The 24636-nt window shown below is 37.1% G+C and overlaps 1 protein-coding gene across 6 annotated transcripts; it reads left to right on the top strand.

Annotated features, from left to right (window-relative positions):
• The first annotated feature begins 582 nt into the window (after nucleotides 1-582).
• LOC122047112 (WAT1-related protein At4g08290-like) lies at nucleotides 583-6339 on the top strand. Of its 6 annotated transcripts, none has more exons than XR_006130479.1 (8): nucleotides 583-832; nucleotides 968-1030; nucleotides 2489-2605; nucleotides 2861-3122; nucleotides 4025-4180; nucleotides 4271-4419; nucleotides 4540-4698; nucleotides 5984-6121. XR_006130479.1 is itself a non-coding variant. In XM_042608175.1 (7 exons), exons 1-7 carry the CDS (start codon nucleotides 651-653, stop codon nucleotides 6150-6152), a joined length of 1098 nt encoding a protein of 365 aa, XP_042464109.1. In that variant the 5' UTR covers nucleotides 583-650; the 3' UTR covers nucleotides 6153-6339. The 6 variants fall into 6 exon arrangements, 3 of the variants coding, with proteins under 3 accessions (XP_042464109.1, XP_042464111.1, XP_042464110.1); XR_006130480.1 differs by having other exon boundaries at nucleotides 4540-4665; nucleotides 5984-6113; XR_006130478.1 differs by having other exon boundaries at nucleotides 4540-5840; nucleotides 5984-6093.
• The last annotated feature ends 18297 nt before the right edge of the window (nucleotides 6340-24636 follow it).

The following is a 24636-nucleotide window of genomic DNA, read 5'->3' as shown; positions in this document are numbered from 1 at the left end:
AAAAAATCTCTACAAATATATTATAACTAGGGATTAAATCTTAAATACCTAAGTGACAACTTAGTACCTTTTCACTACGCCATAGCCCCGGCTTCTTAACTTGGATTCAATTTGATTTATTCAGGAGTTATTTAAACTCCTGTATTTAATTAATTATATACATATTTAACGAATATCAATAAATTCTTATCCCTATGTATAGTATAATGGTACGATATCTTTTAAATTTCCCATATATAAATTTATCTCATTTATCGATTGACCTAAAAATATTAGGTTGATAGCAACTATTCCCAATTCATCCGAGTGATTTATTAAAAATTTTCATAGGATCAAATCGTAACCCTAAGATTAGTGAATGTATACTAAATATATGATACTAATTAAAAAAAAATATTAATAAACTCTTACTAAATCGAAATATCAAATTTACCAGTGGACATGGACAATCCTATTCTTTGGCGACATGAGACAATGGTAGCAATTTGTGAATTGTAAAGATACTTAGATTATTTTATAACTTTGAAGGAATTCTTACGTGAGGAGAAGTCCGAGGGGCGAATTTAAATATTCCCTCTGAAGATTCTCAAATTTGGAGCCTTTGTCATTTTCTAGCAGAAGGCAGAAGGAGTTGCGACTTGGTAGAAAGCATGGCGACTGTGAAGGAGTACGGTGTGGCCGCCGGAATGGTTTCAGCGCAGGTGGTCTTCGCCACCACGTTACTCCTCTCCCGCTACCTCTTCACCCACGGCATGAGCTTCTACGCCTTCGTCTTGTACCGCCAGATGACATCAACCCTCGTCATCTCCCCTATTTTTTTCTACATCAACAGGTTTAGCTCCTCCTCTTCCCAATTTATTTTATTTTTTCCTGGTTTTGAACTCGGTATTTCTCATAGAAATAAAACCCCTTTAATCGATCTATTTTGTATAGATTACTGAGATTGTGTTCCTGAATTGGGTGGCAGAAGGAGGAGGCCTTGCGTTCGGTGGAAAAATGTGAAGCAGATCTTTCTACTTGCGTTTTTGATGTGAGTGTTAAGTGCCAAATAGATCTTCCTACTTGCGTGGATTGTGTTTATTGGTAGTAGGCTCTCTCTAAATTCAAGATGTATCTAAGTTTTAATTATTTATGGGCCCATTTTAAGAAGTTTTTTTTTCTCATTTATTATATAAAAAAAATCACAAAAAGTGCTCTATTAATGTAGTACAACAACAATAACTAAGGCTTTATCCCATTAATTGGAGTCGGCTACAGTAGTGGAGACAGGAATTATAATCTACTTGAGTTAAAAAAAATTTAATGAAAAACAATAAAAAAGAACCCTAGGCTAATAATGGAATTTGATTTGGGAATTTAAGACTGATGTGGTGAATAGTTGCATAAAAAGTTTAAACTGACCCGTGGGTGGGTCCCTATGCTAATAAAGCCTAGGTATGCTAATATATATGGATCTTTCTACACTATCAAGCTCGACCCCTTACTATATCATCATATATATTTAAATAATTCTATTTTATTTTATCATTGTTAATCAAGTTTTATTTTGTTTCCCTTTTTCTCAATTAATACACATATTTGTTATGATCTCATATCACTTAACTGGGTTATTTATTGATCGCCTAAATGTATATTCATACTAACATTTTTCTTAATATGTGCAATCCTAACTTTCTGTCTAATGTTCCACCATAATATTCTTATTTTTGCAACTCTCATCTTTTGCTTATGTGCTCGCTTAATGACTCAACATTCAGCTTTATATAATATAGTAAGTCTAATTATAGTTTTGTAAAATTTTCCTCTTTAGAGGTATCTTATGATCACAAAGAATACTTGCTGCTCTCCTCCATTTCGAGCATTATGCTTATATCCTATATAAAACGCTTTTATCAACCTTTCCATCCTTTTGTAAAAATGATCCACTTACTTAAAACTTTCAGTAACTCGTCATCTCGTATCTTAACAATTTTCTCGTTAAGACTACTACTACTAAACTTAATAACATATATTTTGTCATTAATCTATTAAAAAAGGCAGCTCGGTGCATGAAATTCCCGCTATGCGGAGTCCCGGGGAAGGAGACACTGAAAGTTAAATTTTTAAAGTTTAATAGATTAATCAAATTTTTAAAGTTTAATAGATTAATGACAAAATCATTAATCTATTAAACTTTAAAAATTTAACTTTCAGTGTCTCCTATTAAGATTTGATCATTATGTCTATATATTAGAAGGGTGTTTCCCTTTAAGTGGCTACTCATTTTGGAATATGTTAATTAGTATGTCCATGTACAGTAGTCCATTATATTTATATATTAGCAAAATATTTCCATGTCAAATAACTAATTATTTTGAAATGCATAGACTCTTAATTCAATATGTTGTTAGTGTTTCATACTCAAGTTTATTTTAATGCTTGAAATTGCAATCCATTTTATTCACAAGTCATTGATTTATCTATTTTTAATTTCATATGCATTTTGTAGAGTAACATTGAATCAAATGTTGCATAATGCTGGTACCGCACTCACTTCCTCCATCTTTGTCGGCACTATGAACAATCTCATTCCTTCAATTACTTTCTTGCTAGCCTATCTGCTCAGGTGACTATGTAATTAAAGTTTAATGCCTCAACTTGGAACATAACTATTGTGCATGGGGCTTGCCTAGTGATTTCCTGTGAAGGTTCCCTGCAAAGTCATTCGATCTAGGCAATCTGAGTGGATTCATCAAGTCCTTTATGCATTGCATGACTTTGTTTGCGGTTCTTTATGGAAATCTCCAAGTCAGTGCCTTATGCAGTAGTTAAGCTCCTCAATTTGATGTGTGTTTCACTAATTACTAGTGTGATTGATTAGATTGGAGGAATTAAATATAATGAAAAGGGATGGGCAAGTGAAGATCCTAGGAATAATGCTAGGTTTAGGAGGGGCAATGGTGATGACCTTCTTCAAGGGCCATCATGAAAACCGACATCTACAACAATTAGGATTAAACATAGAGTCATTTCCCTTGTCGCTAGTGCTCAAATTCCTTGGCCAAAGTGGTGGTAACTTCATATTGGGAGCCTTTATTGCCATCATTGGGTGTTCCTCCTGCTCAGCTTATCTACTTTACCAGGTACAAACTTTCTTTAATGTTTAAATTTTCTAAGTAATAAGATTTGAATTTGGTTTAATATTTCTTTAAAGGGATCGCTTAAAGGTTATCATTCTTGATGTTTCATTTCAAGTTGTATGGCAAGAGAAGTTGTGAATACTTATTTGTTATTACCTAACAAGCAAAACTCCTACTAGTCTATGCAATATTTAAACAAGTAATAGTGACATAATATAATCTTTCTATTATGATCTTGTATTATGTTGGTTTAGACAAAATCCACATTATCAAGGTGGAGTTATGACGAGCTACATCTACCATCTAGGAATTTCTATAACATACTTGTTATGAGATAAATGACAACATTCTTTGGAAGAAACTAATTTCAAGAAAGAAGCCAACTTAATTGAGATCCCAAACAACAAGTAAATACACAAGAGTTAAATTTGTTTAGGTAAGTTGTATAATGAATCATGGAGATAAAAGTGCACTTTATAGAAGGGAGTGTATATATTTCTCAACCATGGAAATCATGCGTCTTAAGTTACCATCAAAATGAAGGAACTATGTGAAATTCTAACAAAGATCATGAAGAGGCTTCTTTGGGTAAAAATACATCTGGCCATCTAGACTGTAAAGAGGATGCAATAAATGATTTCAGAAAAATCAAGGTAGAGAGAAAGCGATTAAAGTTCACCACCCTAAGCAAGGAAAACATCTATGTTTCCATACTTATCAAGTTAGTAAAGACCTTTGAAGTTGTTTTCATAGTCAGTAATGATCTGAATGTATAATATTTTTGGTTATCTATAAAGATGAAGAACCTTGCAGGTTACATTTCGCACCACGTCTAATTCAACCCATTCATACTTGACAAACCTTAACTTCAGAGGATGATTATTTTGTATCCTGAATGTTCACAGGAGACAATAATTGAAGAATACCCTTGTAAACTCTCCCTCTCGTTCCTGATCAACTTAATGGGCCTCCTCCAGTGTGCAGTTGTTTCACTCATATTGGAGAAGCCCTCAGCCCTAAATTTGCAGTGGAACATGCAGCTCCTTCTCATTGTTTGCATTGTAAATATCTCACTTAGCTTTCTCTTTTGCTTTCTGCATCTTTGTTAGCTGATGGGGATCAAATTGTGCAATTTTTTTATCCCTTTGCAGGGAATTTGCATGGGTGCAGAAAGATTCATCATAATAATGTGTGTGAAGGCAAAGGGTGCAGTCTATGTTTCAGCTTTCAATCCCCTGAGTACAGTGATAGTGGCCATTCTTGAGCCTTTGCTACTGCATGAACAGCTCACCTGGAGCAGGTAAAAAACTTTAAAGATGAATAATTTCATTTGTTATTTCACTTGTTAGTCTTTTTCATTGATACAACCAGATAAAGGAATGAAACAGATCATTTCACTTTTACTTTTCTACTAATGCAGCCAAAAAATAGAAATGAAATGACACATTCTACTTGTCATTTCATTCTCATTCTGATCAGTCCCATTTCAATCTATTGCCCTCTATAGTTATGCCTTGAATTCCTGAGAATTTCAAGATGAGACAAGGTACAAGCACATAATAAGTAGCAGAGTTCTTGGGTGAGCATTTCTATACTTTCTTAGTCGGAGCTTGGATTTCGTCTTGAATGAGCATTTCTATGCTCTGTTAATTGTAACTTGCTTTTGTTTTTAATTGTGTTTGAGTACTCTAAATAGAAGCACCTTTAAAGATTGAGTACGAAGTCAGTGTTAGTACATAGTGATTGGGTGCAATTATTGAAGTCTTGAGTCCAAAATGTGTGAATCAGATTCTTTTAATTGGTTGAATATAAGAGATAATTACTACCAGCAGATTTGAGACTCGAATCATTCTCATAGAAAATTAGTCTGTGGAGGGGAACAATAGGTGTCTATGGGTTGTGCCAAAACAACCTGGCTTAGCCAGTTCAAATAGAAGCATTTTTGGGTAAGATCAAGCATGACCTTGGTCAGTGCTGACCACAACGCACCAGAACATGCAATAAGGTATCTTCATAGCTTCCTTCAAAAGTATCAAGATCTACAAAACAAATAAAATTCTAGCATGCCTTCTACATTTTGACATGGGATTGGGATCATCCTATAACAATGGCGATTTCTCTTCCTGGTTTGTGGTTTGTAATTGCGTACTCTCTTTTATCTTCTAAACAGTCTGTGGCATCAAATTAACCAATATTTTGTAGATCCGAAGCTAGAGGGGGAGGATGAATAGATGACTAAAAATTTATTCAAATCAATCAATCAAATCCAATATTAGTAGTGTGTGTGTGGCAAGAATAAGGTGTGCAATAGCCAAAGTAAATTAAGTATAAACTGAAGTTAAAATTAAACATTGCTAACACAAGCTTTAACATGTTTGAAGAGAGGAACCAACATGTTTGAGGCACATGCACATGTTTATATTATGCTTGTTCATTATACCCTCTTCTCATACTAACAAAAAAATATAATGAATTAAAATTTAAAAGAGAATGAGAAAATGAATATGAAGTGGGAGTGTAAGATTGTGGTTGGATGAGGATGAAGAGTCAGGTAGAAGGATATTTGTTGATAATTTTAAGCTTTTTTATGATCAACCCATTTAAGTCTAGCTACTCATGTCGAGCCAAGCAGCTGTGCCAATCCGACGCTCCTGAGATAAAGGAGTAACAAAAGTATGACCAAGCTCCAAACAACTTGAGAAATCAAAATACTCGTAGCTTGTAAGTTACATGAACTAGAAGAAATGCTTCTTTTTTTCCTCTTCTACATCTCATTGTGCACTTCAATTGCTTTCTTAACTTTTTTTTCCTCCCTTCTAACATTTCTTGAAAGAAATTTGATGTTTCTGCTACACACTGGACAGCTTGACTGGCATGACAATGGTTATTGTTGGCCTATACTTGTACATTTGGGTGAAGGCTAAGGAATCACCTCATGACTCTAGCGAACATGAAGATCCAAGAGAAACATGGAACACTAACTGTCAGGTATCAAGCAACCAACAACCCTTGTTAGCCACAACCATTTTGTAAATGTATTTATGAATAGGTTATATCATAATTGGCACGACAGTGAAATGTATTTTATTTATGAAAGAACACCAATGAAAAGGGTGTTTCATTTTCATTTTGAGCCAAATTTGGTTGTAAGAGTGCTCGGTATTTTTCATTTATACGAGCCATTGCGGACACGTATTGGTGTAATTTATATTTACTGTCAAGTAATTATATAAAATGAATATTTACTGTCAACTAATTAAATAAAATTATTTAATGCTAGTATAATTTATTTTAGGGGTATCAAAAATGAACCCGATGATCCAATCTGAGTCAATTAAAAAAAAATCAGGTTCAGGTTGAGAAATTTCGAGTTGGGGTCGGGTTCGAGTTGGAGGGATTTTGGGTTGAAATTTTTTAAGTCGGGTTAGGTAGGTTAACCTGATTTGACCCCCAAAAAATTAAGTTCGGATTGGAGTTTTCGGATTTGGGTCGGATTCAAGTTGGAGAGATTTTGGGTTGAAATTTTCAGATCAGGTTTAGATTGACCTGAATTTATGGTTTAATCACTTAGTGGATGATTTTTTAATTAAATCAAATTTTATTTTGAAAATTAAGATGAGTTTATGTATAGTAATATCAATGTTAGTATGATAATGATGAAATATTGAGATAAAAATATGGAATTATAGGAAAAATAACTAAAAAAAATTATTTTGAATCAGGTTATTCGGGTTGAGTTTAGATTGGTCGGATTCGGATTTAAGGATTTCGGGTTGAATTCGGATTCAGGTTGAGTTCGGGTTGAAACTAAAATTTTCCCAACCTAATCTGAACCGATCCATCCGAAATGACACCTCTAATTTATTCTATAAAAATTTTAATTAAAAAATAAAGTAGAAATTAGGTTATTAATCATATATCAAGTTATGTAGTAAGAATATCTTATATCAGTCGAATGGATACAGAGATGGATAAAGGATAAGAACGGATGAAGATTGAGGTGGTGAGAAAAAGCGATGCAGATAGTAGAAATTAGGTTATGCATTTATGATTTGAGAAAGATAAGAAATTGAAATTACTAATAAATTTTAAAATTATTTTTGGTATGAAAAAAAGGATATTTACATTATTTAATTTTGAACTTTATCAAATTAATTGAGAGTTAATTGTTAAGGACCAGATTCTTAATCAGTCAATTAGAGAAATCAAAGATCTCTTGTATAACATAATAGATATAATAGATTACATAGATGGACTAAGGTGTAGATGAACCGGCTTAAGCGATTGAAGGAATTGTAATTATTGATGTTAGATCCGATCTCAATTTCTATAATTATTTATTTGGTAAAAAACAATAAGAGAGTTTTGTTTATTTTCATTATTATATATATATATCTAGATATAAAGATTTGCTATACTGCGGACCGCCCATTGCAAATTCGTGTATGTCCCGATTCAAGGTGCCTCCAATGTATTCGTACATGCCCTAATTTAGACGCTTCCAATACATTGGAGGCGTCTTCCTCAATCTTTTTTTCTTTGTTTTTTCATAGTTGAGGCGTCTGCATCAAATCCAGGTGCCTCAATTCATTTTTTTTTAGTGAATGATTTTTTTAAAAAATTTTTGTTTATTTTTTTAGATATATTATGCGTATTTAGGATTTAAGATTTTAAAATTTAGGAGTTTAGTTATAATGAGTTTGAGCTAATAAGATTTTCCCTATAATGTTTAGGCTTCCCTTTTAAGTTATAATATTCAAGATTAAAAATTTTAGGTGCTCACGGGGTATAATATATGTATTTAGGATTTAATATTTTAGGATTTAAGAGTTGAGTTATAATGGATTTGAGCCCATAACATTTTCCTTCTAGGGTTAAGACTTCCCTTTTGGTTATAGTGTTCAAGATTAAAAATTTTAGATGTTTACAAGGTATAATATATATATTTAGGGGTAAAATTTAGAAAATGTTAATTTTAAAAATTAAAAAAAATGAATTGACATCACATCCATGCACCTCAATTCATTTTTTGTATTTTTTATTTTTTTTTCTAAATTTTAAACTCTAAATACATATATTATACTCCGTGAGTATCTATTTTTTTTAGTTTTATATTTTTTTAACTTTATATTTTTTTAGCTTGAACACTATAACTCAACTCCTAAACTTTAGAGGTAAAATCTAATTGACTTAATCTCATAGCTAAAAAATAAAAATATTATTAGACACCCTAAATATATACCCCATGAGCACCTAAATTTTTTTAATTTATTTTTTTTAAACTTGAACGCTATAATCAAACTCATACAGCTAAAGACCAAATCTAATTGACTTAATCCCATAGCTAAAAAATACAAGTATTATTAGGCACCTTAAATATATATTCCATGAACACCTAAATTTTTTTAGTTTAATTTTTTTTTAACTTGAACACTATAATAAAACTCCTAAATCTAAAGACAAAATCTAATTGGCTTAACCCTGGAGCTAAAAAAAAAATAAACAAAAAAAATATTAAGCATTGAATTGAGGTGCCTGGACGCCTCAACATATTAAAAAAAAATTGACGAAGACACCTCTAATGCATTAGAGGCACCTCAAGTCCAGATGAGTCCGCAGAGGACGATCCGTAGTGTGTATATATATATTTCATAATATAAAAATCATGCAACTCATTCCAGTTATATCCCTCCTTTTATTGTTTTTAAACATTTCTCTCTATTCTCTAAATTTTTGCTCTACTCATTTAAAAATTTATTACTCTCAATTTATGTTGTCGAATTCAAATCCGAGTTCATAGATACATTAAGGAGGTTTTCAGAAGTTCAAATCAGTTCATAGATACATTAAGGAGGTTTTCAGAAGTTTTGATTTGAAGTGATGTGAAATTCTCTAAGTTCATTAGCCAATTTTAGATGAAATTGACGGATAAACCAACAGCAACAACTAGTGGCGTAGTCAAAATTTTCAACCAAGAAGGACAATTTTCAAAAATTCTAAATATTAATGTAGATCGATTTTCACCATCCAAAAGTCTAAATTTCAAATTTAAGAGCTGAAACAAACTTAAATTCGAAAGTTTCGACTATAGCCCTTGGTTATAGTTGGAAGAATGATTTGTCGATCTCCAAAGTTTATTTATAATTTAAAGTCAAAAAATCATTTGTGATTTCGCTTTCTCATAATATTTCGCATTCCTACATATGAAATTTTCATCGCGATCTAAATAACCATCCTAATTAGCAACCTAATAAAAGAAAATTTATACTTTAAAACTCTCCTTCAACTAACGAAACATTAAAGAAGAAAGGAATAATTTTTTTTTCTTGGAATACCATTACCTTTGAGAAAAACAACGAAGAGAAGATAGGGTGGAAGAAGTAAAAGAGGAAAACTTTATCTTCTTTATTAGCAACCTCGACTAGTTTCAATGAGTTCGGCAATGACACAAAGAGAGCAGGACAAAACAAAGCATGACTATTTTTACAATGCTAATAAAACCCTAAAAACATGAGAAGAGGAAGAAGATGCGAGGAGTAAGAGTTACTCTTGTTGTTGGAAGAGGGCAACAGCTGATGCTGTATTTCTTACTTGCTGGAGAATAGAAAGGAAAAGAAAATAAAACTTTAGTGCTTGAAAAGAGGAGAGGAAAAAATGGTAGGTTTACTACCATTTGAGAAGAGAAGGAGAAGAAGAAAATCGGAAGAAGAAGAAGAAGAGAAAAAAATAAAAGAGAGAGATGGGAAGGGGCGATATACAGAACGGCAGGGTTGCAACATGCTTATGGAGAAAAAGAAGAAAAATAAAAAAAAAAAAGAAGGTTTACTCAAAAAATATCGTAATTTGTTTTAAATCGATCGAACTCATTTAAACCTTAAACTTAGTTCAGCCATAACTTAACCAAATCCAAATCAATCCTAGTTTAAACCAACGTAATCCTTATCTCCGCACCTACCTGTTGGAGTTAGTTCAAAGCGAATTCAATTTTAATTTAGTATCCTTAGTTCATGTCCTACTATTTAGTTCATCTAATTATTATTACATATTTTATTTTTAAAAGTTAATACTTAATATTTCAAATCATGATATTTCCTAATAAAAGTGGTACCAATAGATAACTTAGGTCATGTACTTTTCAAATATGTGATCAATTTCAGTTTTCGGTAATGAATGGTGATGAATTGACCAATCAAAGTGATGGTTGTTGGTGCGGTTAACACTAACGGTCTAACTCAGGTTTTGATGAATGACAAAGTAGGTTAAGTTAGTTTTGTTATGATCTAACACTTTGACTGAGTGTGAAGGAGAAATCCAGCTAGGTCGACAGGCTGACTAGATAGCTGGTGTGAAGCCCAACTAGGTCGACGGGCCGATCGGATAATTGGCAAGAAGTGCAGATAGGTCGACAGGCTGATCGGATATCTGACACGAAGCCCAGCTAGGCCGACGAGCCGACCAGATAGCTGGCACGAAGCCCAGCTAGGTCGACGGGCTGACCGGATAGCTGGTACGAAGTCTAGACTGGTCGACGGGCTGACTAGATGTTTAGCAAAAGGTAAGTAAAGGTAAGTCACTAGAGGAGAGTGACTGTAAGGACGCGTCCCAATTAAGGGACAATAGGCGTCGGTCCAGTTTAGGTTCATTTAGGATCCCTAAACTGAGACCTTGACTAGTTCCTGGTCTTGGAAGGGCAGAAACTAATTATTCTATTTATCATATTTGCGCTAACACTTGTCTTGCAGGGTATTTGGACTAGCACATTTATTGCAGGGCAAGAAAGCAAGCAAAGAAGCAAAGCTACCTTTGGGTGAATAGTACCCGAAGGCGCCTTCCATGACTATGGAAGGCGCCTTAGTACTGTTCATAGAAGACACCTTCCATGGTTATAGAAGGCGCCTTCCACGGATAAAATTTGACCGATTCACAGATAAGGCACATCGAAGTCGGGATAGATTTTATCCCATTGAAGGCGCCTCTAAGGCCTTTAGAAGGTGCCCTCCAAGCCCTTTATAAGGCAGTTTCGAGGATGCTTTACAACAACAACTACATTCGAGCTACTGTACGTTCATTCAAACCTCTGACTACTCCCGATTGCTGCTACAACTCTACTACGAAGCTATTGAGCCCGACGACTAATCCGAGGAGTTCCGATTGCGCTCGGCAGACAGACATCAACACAAGAAGAGCTCTCATTTCGATCTATAAGAGTGTTGGTAAATTTTTGTACTTAATTACTATAAAAGGGCAAGTGCAATGTGTTGCACTTGACCTAATCTTTTTGTACTCGATTTTATCTTCCGGGGGTACCAGAAGAGGCTTTTAGTGGATTGCCCATCGATAGGTCTGCGAGGCCTGAGCCTTGGAGTAGGAGTCGCCGAAGGCTCCAAATCAAGTAAAAACCGCCTGTGTTTTCTTGTGTCTTGGTTTTTCGTTTTTCGCTGCGTACTTTGCTTTTAATTTTTAAAATAAAACAAGTTTTAAAAAATCACGTGCACTACAAAAAAAACCCTCATAGACATCGGTGGAACAACAACAGTTTTAAGCAAAAACCGATGTCTTTGAGTATTTTACACCGGTTTTTCCAAATATCGGTGTCTATAAGCGCAGATTTTCACTCATAGACATCGGTTTTTTAGTCGATGTCTATAAGCGCCTTTTTTTTTTTGTTAATAGACACCGGTTTTAACAGCGGTTTTTAAAACCCGGTGTTAATGAACCAAAAAAAATAATTTAATTTTTCCACCAGCCAAAATTTACAACACTTCACAAAGTTCCTCCAAACCTAAACCAATATCGCACCGCTTCTCTCAGCCTAAACCTAAACCTAAACCTCCTGACCATCTCTCTCAGCCTCATCTCCCTCTTCCCCTTCCTGGATCTCTTCCCCTTCTTGGATCGATGCACATTCCTCTCCCGATTAGGATCAAAACCACCTGCTTCTTCTCCACGCTCGCCGGCACGATCTGGCCGGGCCAGTCCGGCGGCTCCGGTCTCACCGGCACCCACGGGGGCTCCGTTGAAGGCTCTTGCTTGCTCAACGACGGCGGTGAGCTCGTGTTGAGGCAAAAGGAAGCAGAGAACAGGGATGCGTCTCCTCCATTTCCTTGTTGCTGCTGAAGCTCGAGAATCGATTCCTCCAACCTCTGAGCAAACTCCTCCACATTATCCTCCTCCGCCCGACCATCATCGACGCCGCCAGAAGGGAAGCACTCGGTCCTGGCGCCGAAGGTGCGGCGGCATAAAAAGCCATGTCCAAGCGGCTACCTTCCTCTGCCCGAGTCCGCAGTAGCCTGGCCGATTCGCCAGCCCCAAGGAACGTGCAGCCCACGATGCCCTTCCGCTTGCCGGACCCAACAGTCGAGACAACGGCAGCGAAGACGGTGGCCTGCGACGGCGTCGTGGAGGCGGACCACGTCCCAGCGACCTGAACACCCATCTCCTCTCGACGTCTCCTCTGCCTCTGTGCTTTCAATGAAGTCAAACCTTACCTTTTCGTGACTGAAAATGTAGGCCTCCTCTCACCCTACCCGCCCATGGAAAGTGTTCATCAAGAACAATACTAAAACCGGACACTATCGCACGGTCTGGCACCAAGGAGATCTGGTGAATAATTTGGGCACTATCGCACGGTCTGGCACCAAGGAGTTCATGGAGGCACTCCAAGTCGGCGTGGATGTGAGCATGATTGGTCAATTTGGTGTCGGTTTCTACTCCGATCTCGTGAGGTATCTCGCTTCGGGTTGCAAGCCCAAGGAGAAATGGAGGTATATACTCTTCATCTGGCTTTTCTGCTATGCCTGCTAGTTCTTCCTGGGATCGTTGGTGGATAAATATGGATTGCCTCTGATCATACATTTGGTGTACAGAAGTTTATACAGGATCTCTATTGATGTGATTTTGTTTCTCCTTTCCAATTATTATGTTTTTTTTAAAGTTTTCTTTGAATGATTAGTATATGGAATTCTGTAGGAACTAAATACATATCCTGTTAATTATCTAAGTCGAGGAAGACTTGGCTGGTTGTATTAGTTACTGTCCTAGTATCCTTGTGAAGTACAGGAACAAAGAAGATTTTTTTTCCTTCGTATTAATATTAAAAATTAATCTTGTCCATTTATTGTACCTTGAATAAACTGCTTTATTTCCTTATTTAAGGCTCCTTATTTATGAACTTGTTTTTTTTTCCATTCATTTCCTTGCATAGAGGTCAATGTTGAGAAAAGATCCATGGAGCTGGCCTCTAGGAATCAATAGTTTATCGATGTTGTTTCTTATGAAAATTAATTTCCTTGTACTTATTGAATTGTTTCATTTTTTCTATTCCATATGGAAGGGATGCCTCTTTGTTTATCTTTGAAGTTTAAAGAGACGTTTCACTCTCGTTGGTCATATTGTTATGATGACTTGTATGTTTTTTTTGCTGAAACAGAATTGGTACTGAACATGAAAAGTTTGGTTTTGAAGTTGATACTTTGCGCCCAATGAATTATGAGCAGATCGTAGACTTGCTAAATGGTTTGGCAGAGAGGTTTGATTGGGATAAAGTCATGGAAGAGAATTACATTATTGGTCTCAAACAGGTGATAAAATGTTTCTCTTTTAAGTGTTAAGATTGCATAGTATGGCTTTGGGTTACTTCTATGATTAGGTTCGGCTCTATATATTTATCATGTATGGCTTTGGGTTCCTTCCTCCTCGTGTTATAACATTTGAGCAACAACATCAATGTTTTAGTGAGTCATCATCCTGTGTATCTTGGGCATGTTCAATTATGCAGCGATTTTATTATTCCATGTATTTCTGCACATAACTATTTTTTTGCTTTACGTTTCATCTCACTTATTTTAACAACTAAATTGTGTACAACTTTGTTGGACCAGCATGTACCTTCTGCGTCAAAAGTTTCATGATTTAAATCTATTCCTCATATGCTAGTCTTCCTAATCATTCGTGTTTTGGTGAACTTCTTGATGCTAATTATGAAGCCATTTCTGTTGGACTAACTACAATTTAACAACTTTCATTATGCACTTAGTATGTGTATGATATGAGTTACTTATGAAGTATACAATAGTCTTTTGTAGAGTATTTTGTTCTTCTTGAAAAACTTTAAGATATTGTAAAGTGCAATTGAATGTCTTTTCTGCATAATGCAGCAAGTTTTCTATAGTAAATCCAACATATATGAAAAGCTGATTAACTTATTTTAACCTTCCCGATCAACTTGTTTCAATTAGACATAATAGGGTTTAGTCTATAATGTTTCTAAACTATTGAAAAGTTATAACTGTTGTACTGATATTTTCTAACTAGGTTTTTTTTCCTTATGTGGACTTTCTGCATGTGGCCTTTTTTTTCCCTTCTATTTTAGATGATGAGTATTAGAATGATAAATTCATCTAGAAATGGGACATGCTTCAAGCATAATTAATCTATTCTAGGAAACACTGCTGAATTAGTCAATACCATGCCACATTTGTGTACATGATCATATGGCCGTGTTTGCAAAATTTGTCCAGATTGTCAGGTTCAACTGGTAAAAATTGAAACCCAAAGCCATACTGGTCCAAAGATTATTGATTAAATTACATTATTGATTAAATTATTGATTAAACTGGGTAAGAGAATTACATTATTGATTAAATTTGAAATATCTTTTATGGTTACTTCTATGATCAGGTTCGGCTCTATCTTGACTTATAAAGATTGTAGGCATATTGAACCTGAATTTTGTTTATGCCACCTCAGTTGACCTAGATTCTCCTTTGTATCACAGACTCGAGTTTACTTGATATTGGAATATGCAGCTAAAGGTGAACTCTACAAGTACTCCAGAGTTGAAATTGATGAAGTGCGGTTCGAGTGGGCTGAATGCATGCTAGATTACATTTGAAGTGCGGTTCTACCTTGATGTGTTGTTAAAAGAATGTTCTACCTTGATTATGATATATATTAGCTTTTGATGTAAAAAGAATGTTTGTGTATTTTATGGATACTATTGTAAGAAGAATATTTATGTAATTTGTGAGTATTGTGTATTTTATGGATAATGTTGAATGAAGAATATTTGTGTAATTTGTGAATATTTGTGTATTTTTTTTGTTACTATTTCGGAAATCAAATTTGTACTGTTAAAAAATACTGATATTACATCGATTTTCCACCACTACAAAATCGGTGTTATTAACTAATATTACATCGATTTTACACCGTTGATGAAACAGTGTCGTTAAGTGATACTACACCGGTTAATAACCGATTCGAACACCGGTGTCGTTAAGTGATACTACACCGATTTTAAACCGATGTCTAAAATGGCAGACTTTTTACATCGCCTTCATAGACATCGGTCGAAAATGTAATAGACACCGGTGGAAAACCGATATCTATGAGGGTTTTTGTTGTAGTGGTGATTCATCCCTCCTCTCACTTGCGTCACGATCTAACAAGTGGTATCAGAGTAACTCTGATTTGGTGCAACCACCAGTCAGGCAAAGGGGTAATTTTTCTTTTCATTTTTTTTGAGCTTTTCGACATAATCCAAATTGGTATAATTACCTCTTTGGAAAATTCTTTTTCGTAGCAAATTAATCTGAATTGGTGCAATACCAATTCAGTCGTAATATTTTCTTTCTTCTTTCTCCCACACTACTAATCCAAGACCAAGTCATGGGACCCTCTTTCTCTTCTCTCTTTGTGTGCTGGATTCATGGCCCAGTTCGAGGGTTATAGCACCGTCCGACCTCTCCTATTCAATGGCGATGATTTCCTATACTGGAAGTGTTGGTGCAACATCTCTCAGGTCAAGGTTGACCTGGTTGACCAAGCTTGAGTCTTGGTTTGAGTTTCGATGTTTGACAATACAAGGTTGATTGAAGAAGAGTCAAGTAGGTCAAGGATTGACCGGATACTTGACTGGGAAGTCCTAACTGGGATGTTAGGCGAAATGAAAGTCCTGGTAAGTGAAGCCAGGCAGCAGAGAAATCCTAGTGAGTGAAGCTAGGTGAAAGTCCTGGTGAGTGAACCCAAGCAGAAGAGAAGTCCTGGTGAGTGAAGCCAGGCAGAAGAGAAGTCCTAGTGAGTGAAGCTAGGCAGATTGGAAGTCCTGGTGAGTGAAGCCAGGCATGATGAAGAAAAGTCCAAGTAGGTTAAAGGGATTGACCGGATACTTGGCACAAAGAAAAGTCCAAGTAGGTCAAAGGGATTGACCGGATACTTGGCACAAAGAAAAGTCCAAGTGGGTCAAAGGGATTGACCGGACACTTGGTGAGGGAGTCCTAGCAGGTCAAGGAAGTGACTAGATGCTAGGCATGATGTACCAACAGGGTAAGGTTGACCGAATGTTGGTTTGGGAGGCTTGGGACTTGGTTTTGGGTAAAAACCAAGAGCTGGATCAATCAGTGGATCGATCAGTGGATCGATCCAGACAGTTTCCCAGCGCACAGAAGGCCTCTCGATCGATCAGTGGATCGATCCAGAGGTCCCAATCGATCAGTGGATCGATTGGGACACTGTTGCTTCGCGCGAAAAGCGCTGGATCGATCCGTGGATCGATCCAGGCGTTTTTCCAGAGCACAGAGGCGCTCTGGATCGATCCGTGGATCGATCCAAAGCCTCCCCGATCGATTGGGAGCATTACAATCGATCGGGATTCGACCGTTAGCGTCGATTTAAGCCGCAGGTGTTCATTTCCTTCGGCATCGCTTCCACGACAGAGCTCAAATCTTCACCAGCGACTCCACAGAGCTCTTCACGCCAGTTCTTGAAGTTCTTGGAGGTTCTTCCAAGTCAAGAGGCAGATCTATTGCAAGAGGAAGAAAGCTAGGGTTAGGGTTTTCTTGTACTCATTGTAAGCTTTGTGTTTGTATTTTGGATCCTTTCCCCTTCTTCTTGTGGTATGAACTTGTAGGGCTTCTCCGCCTTTGGTAGTTACCGAAAAGGAGGGTTTTATTAGTGGAGGGTGCGTGATAAGGTGTGGATCCTTGGACTAGTCACCTCTTGTGAGGTGGATACCAAGTAAACCAACCTTGTTAGCGTTGTGTGGTTTGTTTCTTGTATTTCCGCTGCGCATCTTTGAAGAAACAAGCAACGACGAGCACCTAGCACGCGACGAGCTATTCCCCCCCCCCCCCCCCTCTAGCTACTTTTCGGTCCCAACAAGTGGTATCAGAGCGAGGCCGCTCTTCACCGGAATCATCGCCGGAAGGGGCAAACAAAACAAGCAAAGCTAGAGGGTGAAGAAGTTGGAGCAAATTCATCAAAGTCAAAGAATTCAAGAAGCTCAACTTCAAGATGTAATTCCAAGATGGATTTGGATTTGACATAAGGGTGGCTCCACCGTACATATCTACAAGCTTCAATCTTTGGAGATCAAGGATCGAGAATTTCTTAATGGTGGAGATAGAGCAATGGTTTGCTCTTATGGAAGGTTTTGAAGCTCCAAAGAACTCCAAGAGCAAAGCTCTCAAGAAAAGCAAATGGAGTAAGGAGCAACTCCAAAGATGTGAGGCCAATGACAAAGTGACCAAGCTTTTGGTCAATTTATTGTCAAGCAATATCTTGGAGCAAATTGGAGAGTTTGAAGATGCCAAGGAGCTTTGGAGCAAATTGGCAAGGATTCATGAGATCCCCTCCATTGTACCAAATCAAGGAGAATCCAAAGAGGGCGACTCAATGGATCAAAACCAAGAAGAGGAGGACTCCGAGGTTGAGAGATGCTCAACCTCCGAAGAGGAGGTCCAAGAAGCTTCATCCTCAAAGGAGAGCAATCAAAAGAGCAAGGAAGGAGTATATTCCTTGTTTCATGTACAAGAGGATGAAGATGAAGAAGAAGGTGAAGCCTCCAACTCTAGGATTGAGGGGGAGCAATCTTCATTGACACCGGAACAAGAGCAAGAAGAATCCTCCACATCCGGGTCAAGAGAAGAAGAGGATGAAGAAGCTTCCACCTCCACAAGTCAAGCAAAATCAAATGGAGGAATATCATCTTCGGATCAAGAGGAAGCTTCTACCTCCGGATCCAAAGGAGAAAGTGTCATCCCTACACAAAAAGGTATAAACATTTCAATTAATAATAAAAATCATATTATATGCTTTGAATGTAGGGAACATGGGCATTACAAGAACAAATGCCCTAAATTGGCCAAGAAGAAGGGCCAAGTGGCATTAAAGGGCAAGGAGAAGCCCAAGGAGACCATCCCCGGAACAAAGAAGAGCAAGGAGCACATTGTGTGCTTCTCTTACAATCAAAAGGGGCATTACCGAAGTCAATGCCCTAAGGGGAAGAAGGTGGTCAAGGCTCAAGGAGGAAGCTCAACTCAAGGGGGAGCCTCCAAGGTAAAAAGAAAGGTAACCTTTATTGAGCCTATCCCTTTGAATAATGGTAAAAAGCATGATAGTTCAAGTTTATATCATTTAAATGCTATTTACCATGAAAATAGGAGACATGATAAAATTAAAGAAAATCATGTAGCTTATCATGCTAAAACCTCTCAACCTAGGTTTAGAAAGGTAGATAGGAACTTAGGCAAGAACCCTAAGGATTCTAGGTATGTGCCTAAGAAGAAGAAAAATCAAGGTTTTAGTGAAAAACCTAAGGTTGAAGAATTATGGAAGGAAAATCAAGTCTTGAGGTCAAGACTTGATAAATTAGAGAAGACCCTTAGAAAAATCACAAATATGACACAAGGGTCATCCAAGGGCCATAGAGGTTTGGGATATAAACCTAAAATCAAAAGGGATACACCTACTTACCATAGGGTTCCATATATCTATGGAACCAACCCTAAGCCTAGTGGGCAAGCAAAAAATACTAGGGAGGTCATCCCTAAGAGTATATTTGCAATAAATGTGACTAAGACTTCTAAGAAGTCTAAGAAAGTCACAAACAAGGTCACAAGGGAAGCAATCCCTAGAGTTGACCTAGAAAAAGTGATCAAGGCTTCTAAGAAGCCAAACAAGGTCACTAGGAAGGTATCTAGGGAAGTTATCCCTAGTGAATACCTAAAGCATCCAAGGAGCACCAATAGATTTTGGGTTCCTAGGAGCATCTTCTCTACCCATAGATGGGTTAGAGAGTGTCAATTCTAAGAAGAAGGGTAGTTAACCCAACTTTGAAGAAATTGACACTCAAGGAGCATTTTCAAGGTTATTATTAACCTTTGAAAATGAAATGGATTTATGTTTACTCTTGAGAAGAGTAAAATGTGTCACAATTTGATAAATTGGATGATATTTTAAGTGACACAAATTGGAAAAATCATAAGAACTATCAAGTTGGGATTTTGGTATGTTCTTAGGAAATTTAAAGTCAATTTAAGTCTTAATTTCAAAGTGCTACTCTTGTGGAAGAACGAAATATGCCAACATTTGAAGAATAAGCTTAATTTCAATTGGCATAAGTTAATCAAGAGAATTAGAAATGCCAAGTTAGGTTTTAGCATTTTCTTGGAGCATTTAGAGGGCAATCTAGGTTTAAGTTTTAACTTAGCTAAGGTTTAAGGACACCTAGATAGGTAATCTAGGTATTTTATTTATGCTAAACCTTGCCATGATTGTTTGCTCACTATATGCCATGACATCATATTTAGTTTTATATTTTGTATTCATGACTTACTATAAAAAAATACAAAAATACCATGTCATGTCATACATACATCATGTAGTTATAGGAATCTTTCTTTTGAAAGCTAATCCATTTTGATGTATGCCATAACATTATCATGCATTATGTTTATTTCCTTAAAATTAAGGACAAAAGGCATTTATAAACAAGTGAAATCAACAAGTAACATCCTTGGTGGATGTTTACCACTCAAAATGCCTAGAAAGATATGCATGATCCCTAGATTAGGACAAAATCGAAATTTACATCTCACAAAGACCTATAAGATGACTTGTATGTGGTTTAGTGCACATTAGATACAAGTGAGGTGTTAGGATGATGAACAAAACTCAAGATGTTGATTTAGTACATTCGTTTGAGTTTTAAGTTCATCAAAACACATAGTTATGTGTTTTTCCCATCATTGGGAAAGCTAATGTACAAATCATGTGCAATATGCCCAAGGAACATGGTGGGATATTGGTTTTGAAAATATTTTTAAAATGATTTTGGAAAACTTTGGTGAAGGCTATCTTTTGATAGTAATCATCATTGAATAGTTAGACACAAACTTGAAGAAAACACTAAAGTCTTTGCAAGTTTTCAAGTTTGTGTCAATCTTTGAAAATATGATGTATTTTCATAGAAAACTATTTTTCCTTAATAATATATACCCTAAATAATGTCTACACAAATTTTCACGATTTTTGGAATTTTGTAGAATTTTCTAGGGGTTTCTGAAGTTGACTGAAATGAAATTTCAGCAACTATCAGACCTCAATCGATTACCCGATCGATTGAAGGGTCTCAATCGATCGCCCCAATCGATCCAAGTTGCTGATTTTGGCTGGGAAGGCCTGATTTCAACATTTTGAACCTATGTTTGTCTAGGTAACCATTCCAAACCCCTCAAAATACATTTGTATACATAAAAAGGGAGTTTTCATGTTGAAAACACGGATGGATTGGTTAAGGAAGACTATATTGAAGTTTAGGTTGAGGTTTGTTTCAAATTTTGAAGATTTGAACCTCACAACTTAAAAATTTGGGTTTCCTAAAGGTTTAGGGATTCCAAGTCATTGTTGGTGCAATGACGAAAGTTATCACCATGTCTTTAGGGGGAGAGACTCTTTAAAGACATGAAAATTATTTTTCATGAACCTTGGAAGGTGGTTAACCTTCTGTGTGAGAAAATGCTCAAGGTTGAGCATTTGAACTTTACTGGGGAGTGGATATCCTCATTTTTCAACTGGTTTCAAGTGGATAATGCTCAAGGATGGACATTTGTCTACATTGAGGAAGAATGTAGGGTTAAGGATAAATGAAGAGTATGAGACCTTCATTTGGGTCAGTGGACTTTGTTATTGCTCCAGGGCGAGCATTGTTGATAATGAAGGGAATGGGCCCTTCATTATCGTGTTGATCACAACGAGTGAAGTTGTGAACCATGATGAGCAACTCTTCAGGGGAAGAGTTTTCAATAAGTGGATTTGTTGATGTGTGCTCGAAATTGGGGCATGGGTTGATGTGTGCTCAAAGATGGGTTGATGTGTGCCAATAGGGGGAGAATGAAAGGACTTGTGAATGAGAGTAAGTTAGGCTTTCATTATCTAGAGGGAGTTTGTCCTCTTAGGGGGAGAATGGAGAGCTTAACTTATGTGTTCATTACCTAGTGGCATGAAGAAGAATGAGGCTATGGGATTAGCCTAACTTACATGTGGTATTGTAAGTGTTATTGTGGTATTGCCAAACATCAAAAAGGGGGAGATTGTTGGTGCAACATCTCTCAGGTTAAGGTTGACCTGGTTGACCAAGCTTGAGTCTTGGTTTGGGTTTCGATGTTTGACAATACAAGGTTGATTGAAGAAGAGTCAAGTAGGTCAAGGATTGACCGGATACTTGACTGGGAAGTCCTAACTGGGATGTTAGGCGAAATGAAAGTCCTGTTAAGTGAAGCCAGGCAGCAGAGAAATCCTAGTGAGTGAAGCTAGGTGAAAGTCCTGGTGAGTGAAGCCAGGCAGAAGAGAAGTCCTGGTGAGTGAAACCAGGCAGAAGAGAAGTCCTAGTGAGTGAAGCTAGGCAGATTGGAAGTCCTGGTGAGTGAAGCCAGGCATGATGAAGAAAAGTCCAAGTAGGTCAAAGGGATTGACCGGATACTTGGCACAAAGAAAAGTCCAAGTAGGTCAAAGGGATTGACCGGATACTTGGCACAAAGAAAAGTCCAAGTGGGTCAAAGGGATTGACCGGACACTTGGTGAGGGAGTCCTAGCAGGTCAAGGAAGTGACTAGATGCTAGGCATGATGTACCAACAGGGTAAGGTTGACCGAATGTTGGTTTGGGAGGCTTGGGACTTGGTTTTGGGTAAAAACCAAGAGCTGGATCAATCAGTGGATCGATCCAGGCAGTTTCCCAGCGCACAGAAAGCCTCTGGATCGATCCAGAGGTCCCAATCGATCATTGGATCGATTGGGACGCTGCTGCTTCGCGCGAAAAGCGCTGGATCGATCCAGGCATTTTTCCAGAGCACAGAGGCGCTCTGGATCGATCCGTGGATCGATCCAAAGTCTCCCCGATCGATTGGGAGCATTCCAATCGATCGGGATTCGACCGTTAGCGTCGATTTAAGCCGCTGGTGTTCATTTCCTTCGGCATCGCTTCCACGACAGAGCTCAGATCTTCACCAGCGACTCCACAGAGCTCTCCACACCAGTTCTTGACGTTCTTAGAGGTTCTTCCAAGTCCAGAGGCAGATCTATTGTAAGAGGAAGAAAGCTAGGGTTAGGGTTTTCTTGTACTCATTGTAAGCTTTGTGTTTGTATTTTGGATCCTTTCCCCTTCTTCTTGTAGTGTGAACTTGTAGGGCTTCTCCGCCTTCGGTAGTTATCGAAAAGGAGGATTTTATTAGTGGAGGGTGCGTGAGTAGGTGTGGATCCTTGGACTAGTCACCTCTTGTGAGGTGGATACCAAGTAAACCAACCTTGTTAGCGTTGTGTGGTTTGTTTCTTGTATTTCCGCTGCGCATCTTTGAAGAAACAAGCAACGACGAGCACCTAGCACGCGACGAGCTATTCACCCCCCCTCTAGCTACTTTTCGGTCCCAACAGGAAGAAGAGAATGGAAGTCTACATGAAGACAGAGTTCGATCAGTAGTTTAGCATCACCAGAGGTTACAAGACTCCCGTCGACAACTCCGGAAATCCGATGGACCTTGAACAATGGAATCCATAGATGAAGAAGAAAGCAGACAAACTTCAAAGACATCAACACACTACAATGTGGGCTAATGAAGGAGGAGCTGAATAGAGTGGACTCACATGAAAATGCAAAGGAACTGTGGGACAAGCTCATCGAACTACATGAAGGAACCAGCGATGCTAAGATAACTAAACATGATCTTTATTTAAATAAGTTATTTAATATAAAAATACAAGAAGTAGAATCAACGAGTCAACTCCATGCAAGGATAAAAGACATTCTCAACGGGCTTTACACCATCGACTACCAAATGGAGAACCGCGACTTAATAAGGTACGCCCTAAACGCATTTTCTCGAAATGCACTATGGGCATCCATCGTGGATGCCTACAAAATTTTGAAGAATCTTTCAAAATTCTTCACGTGTCCTTAAAGTTAGACGAATTATTTTGTGAACTTGAGCTATACGAACAAACTGACGCCAGAACCGAGAAAGGTGTTGCTCTTTTTGCAGGTTCCTCTAAGGAAAAGTCAAGAACCATTCCTGAAATTGAAGGCGAGTCTGACCAAGATTTAGAAGATGAAGAACACCTAGTGAACTTGGTAAGAAAAGTTTTCACCAGGAGAAAGAAGAACTTTAGTAGAGCAGAAGATCAACTCCACTACTGAACCAAAGAATGTGACCTGTTTCGGATGCAACAAGAAGGGCCACTATAAGAACGAGTGCCTGAAACTGAAGAACGACAAAACTAAGACAACTAAAAAGAAGGCACTCAAAGCAACATGAGACAAATCGTCTTCAGATAAATCGGATGCTGAAGATCAGAAGCACCGAATCTACCTCGCGCTGATGGTCCGCGAATCAGAATCGGAGGACGAATCGGAAGACGGGTCCGAATCCGAATCGAGCCACGACTCCGTACTTGTTTCTGAAGATTTCGATGATGTATGTTTTAATTTAAGCAAGAAGTTCTTTAAAGTAATTGCATGTTTAAATAGAAAATTAACTGAATAAGAAAATCAAAATAAATTGCTCCTTGAGGAAAACCAACAACTCAAGGAACAAATTGAAAAATCAAATCTAAATCAAGTCGTAAAACTTGAGAAGAAAAATTCAACACTAAAAATTGAAATTAACAAAATTAAAGGGTTGTTAGAAAATTTCATAACTAGATCTAAAAATTTGGATTTAATATTAAATAATCAAAAAGCAGTATACAATAAATATGGGCTTGGATACAAGCCTAGCTCAACAAATAAATCATTTATGTTACTTATAACTTAAAACAAATCACAAATTAAAGCTTGAGTTCCAAAAGCGTGTCTAACCACCTAAGTAGGAATTAATCAATACTATATACCCAAAAATAAAGTATATTATGTAAAATAAAATAACCCAAATCAAAATTCAAAACATAAAATTAAATCAACAAAACCAAAGTCAGACCATAGAAATAATTACAAGACCAACTCAAACCCCGTATCATCAAGTCTACTATAATTATAAAAGTAATCGACATAAATCCAAATCTAAAACTTAAAAATTCTGTTCAATAATTCAGGGGGAGACTCCAAACTAGTTGGCAGTTCCAAAAATATCCTACCCGGTTAGGTAATTAGGATTATCTTAAAAAAGGACAAAGTTTAACCTGACCTACGGTATTGGTGAAGTTTAGGATGATAGTAGGTTAGGGAAGCTCTGTCTATGCATGTCTAGG

The sequence above is a fragment of the Zingiber officinale genome, chromosome 2B (genome assembly GCF_018446385.1).
Source record: "Zingiber officinale cultivar Zhangliang chromosome 2B, Zo_v1.1, whole genome shotgun sequence".
Taxonomy (NCBI): Eukaryota; Viridiplantae; Streptophyta; class Magnoliopsida; order Zingiberales; family Zingiberaceae; genus Zingiber; species Zingiber officinale.
This window is presented reverse-complemented; position numbering and strand designations above follow the sequence as displayed.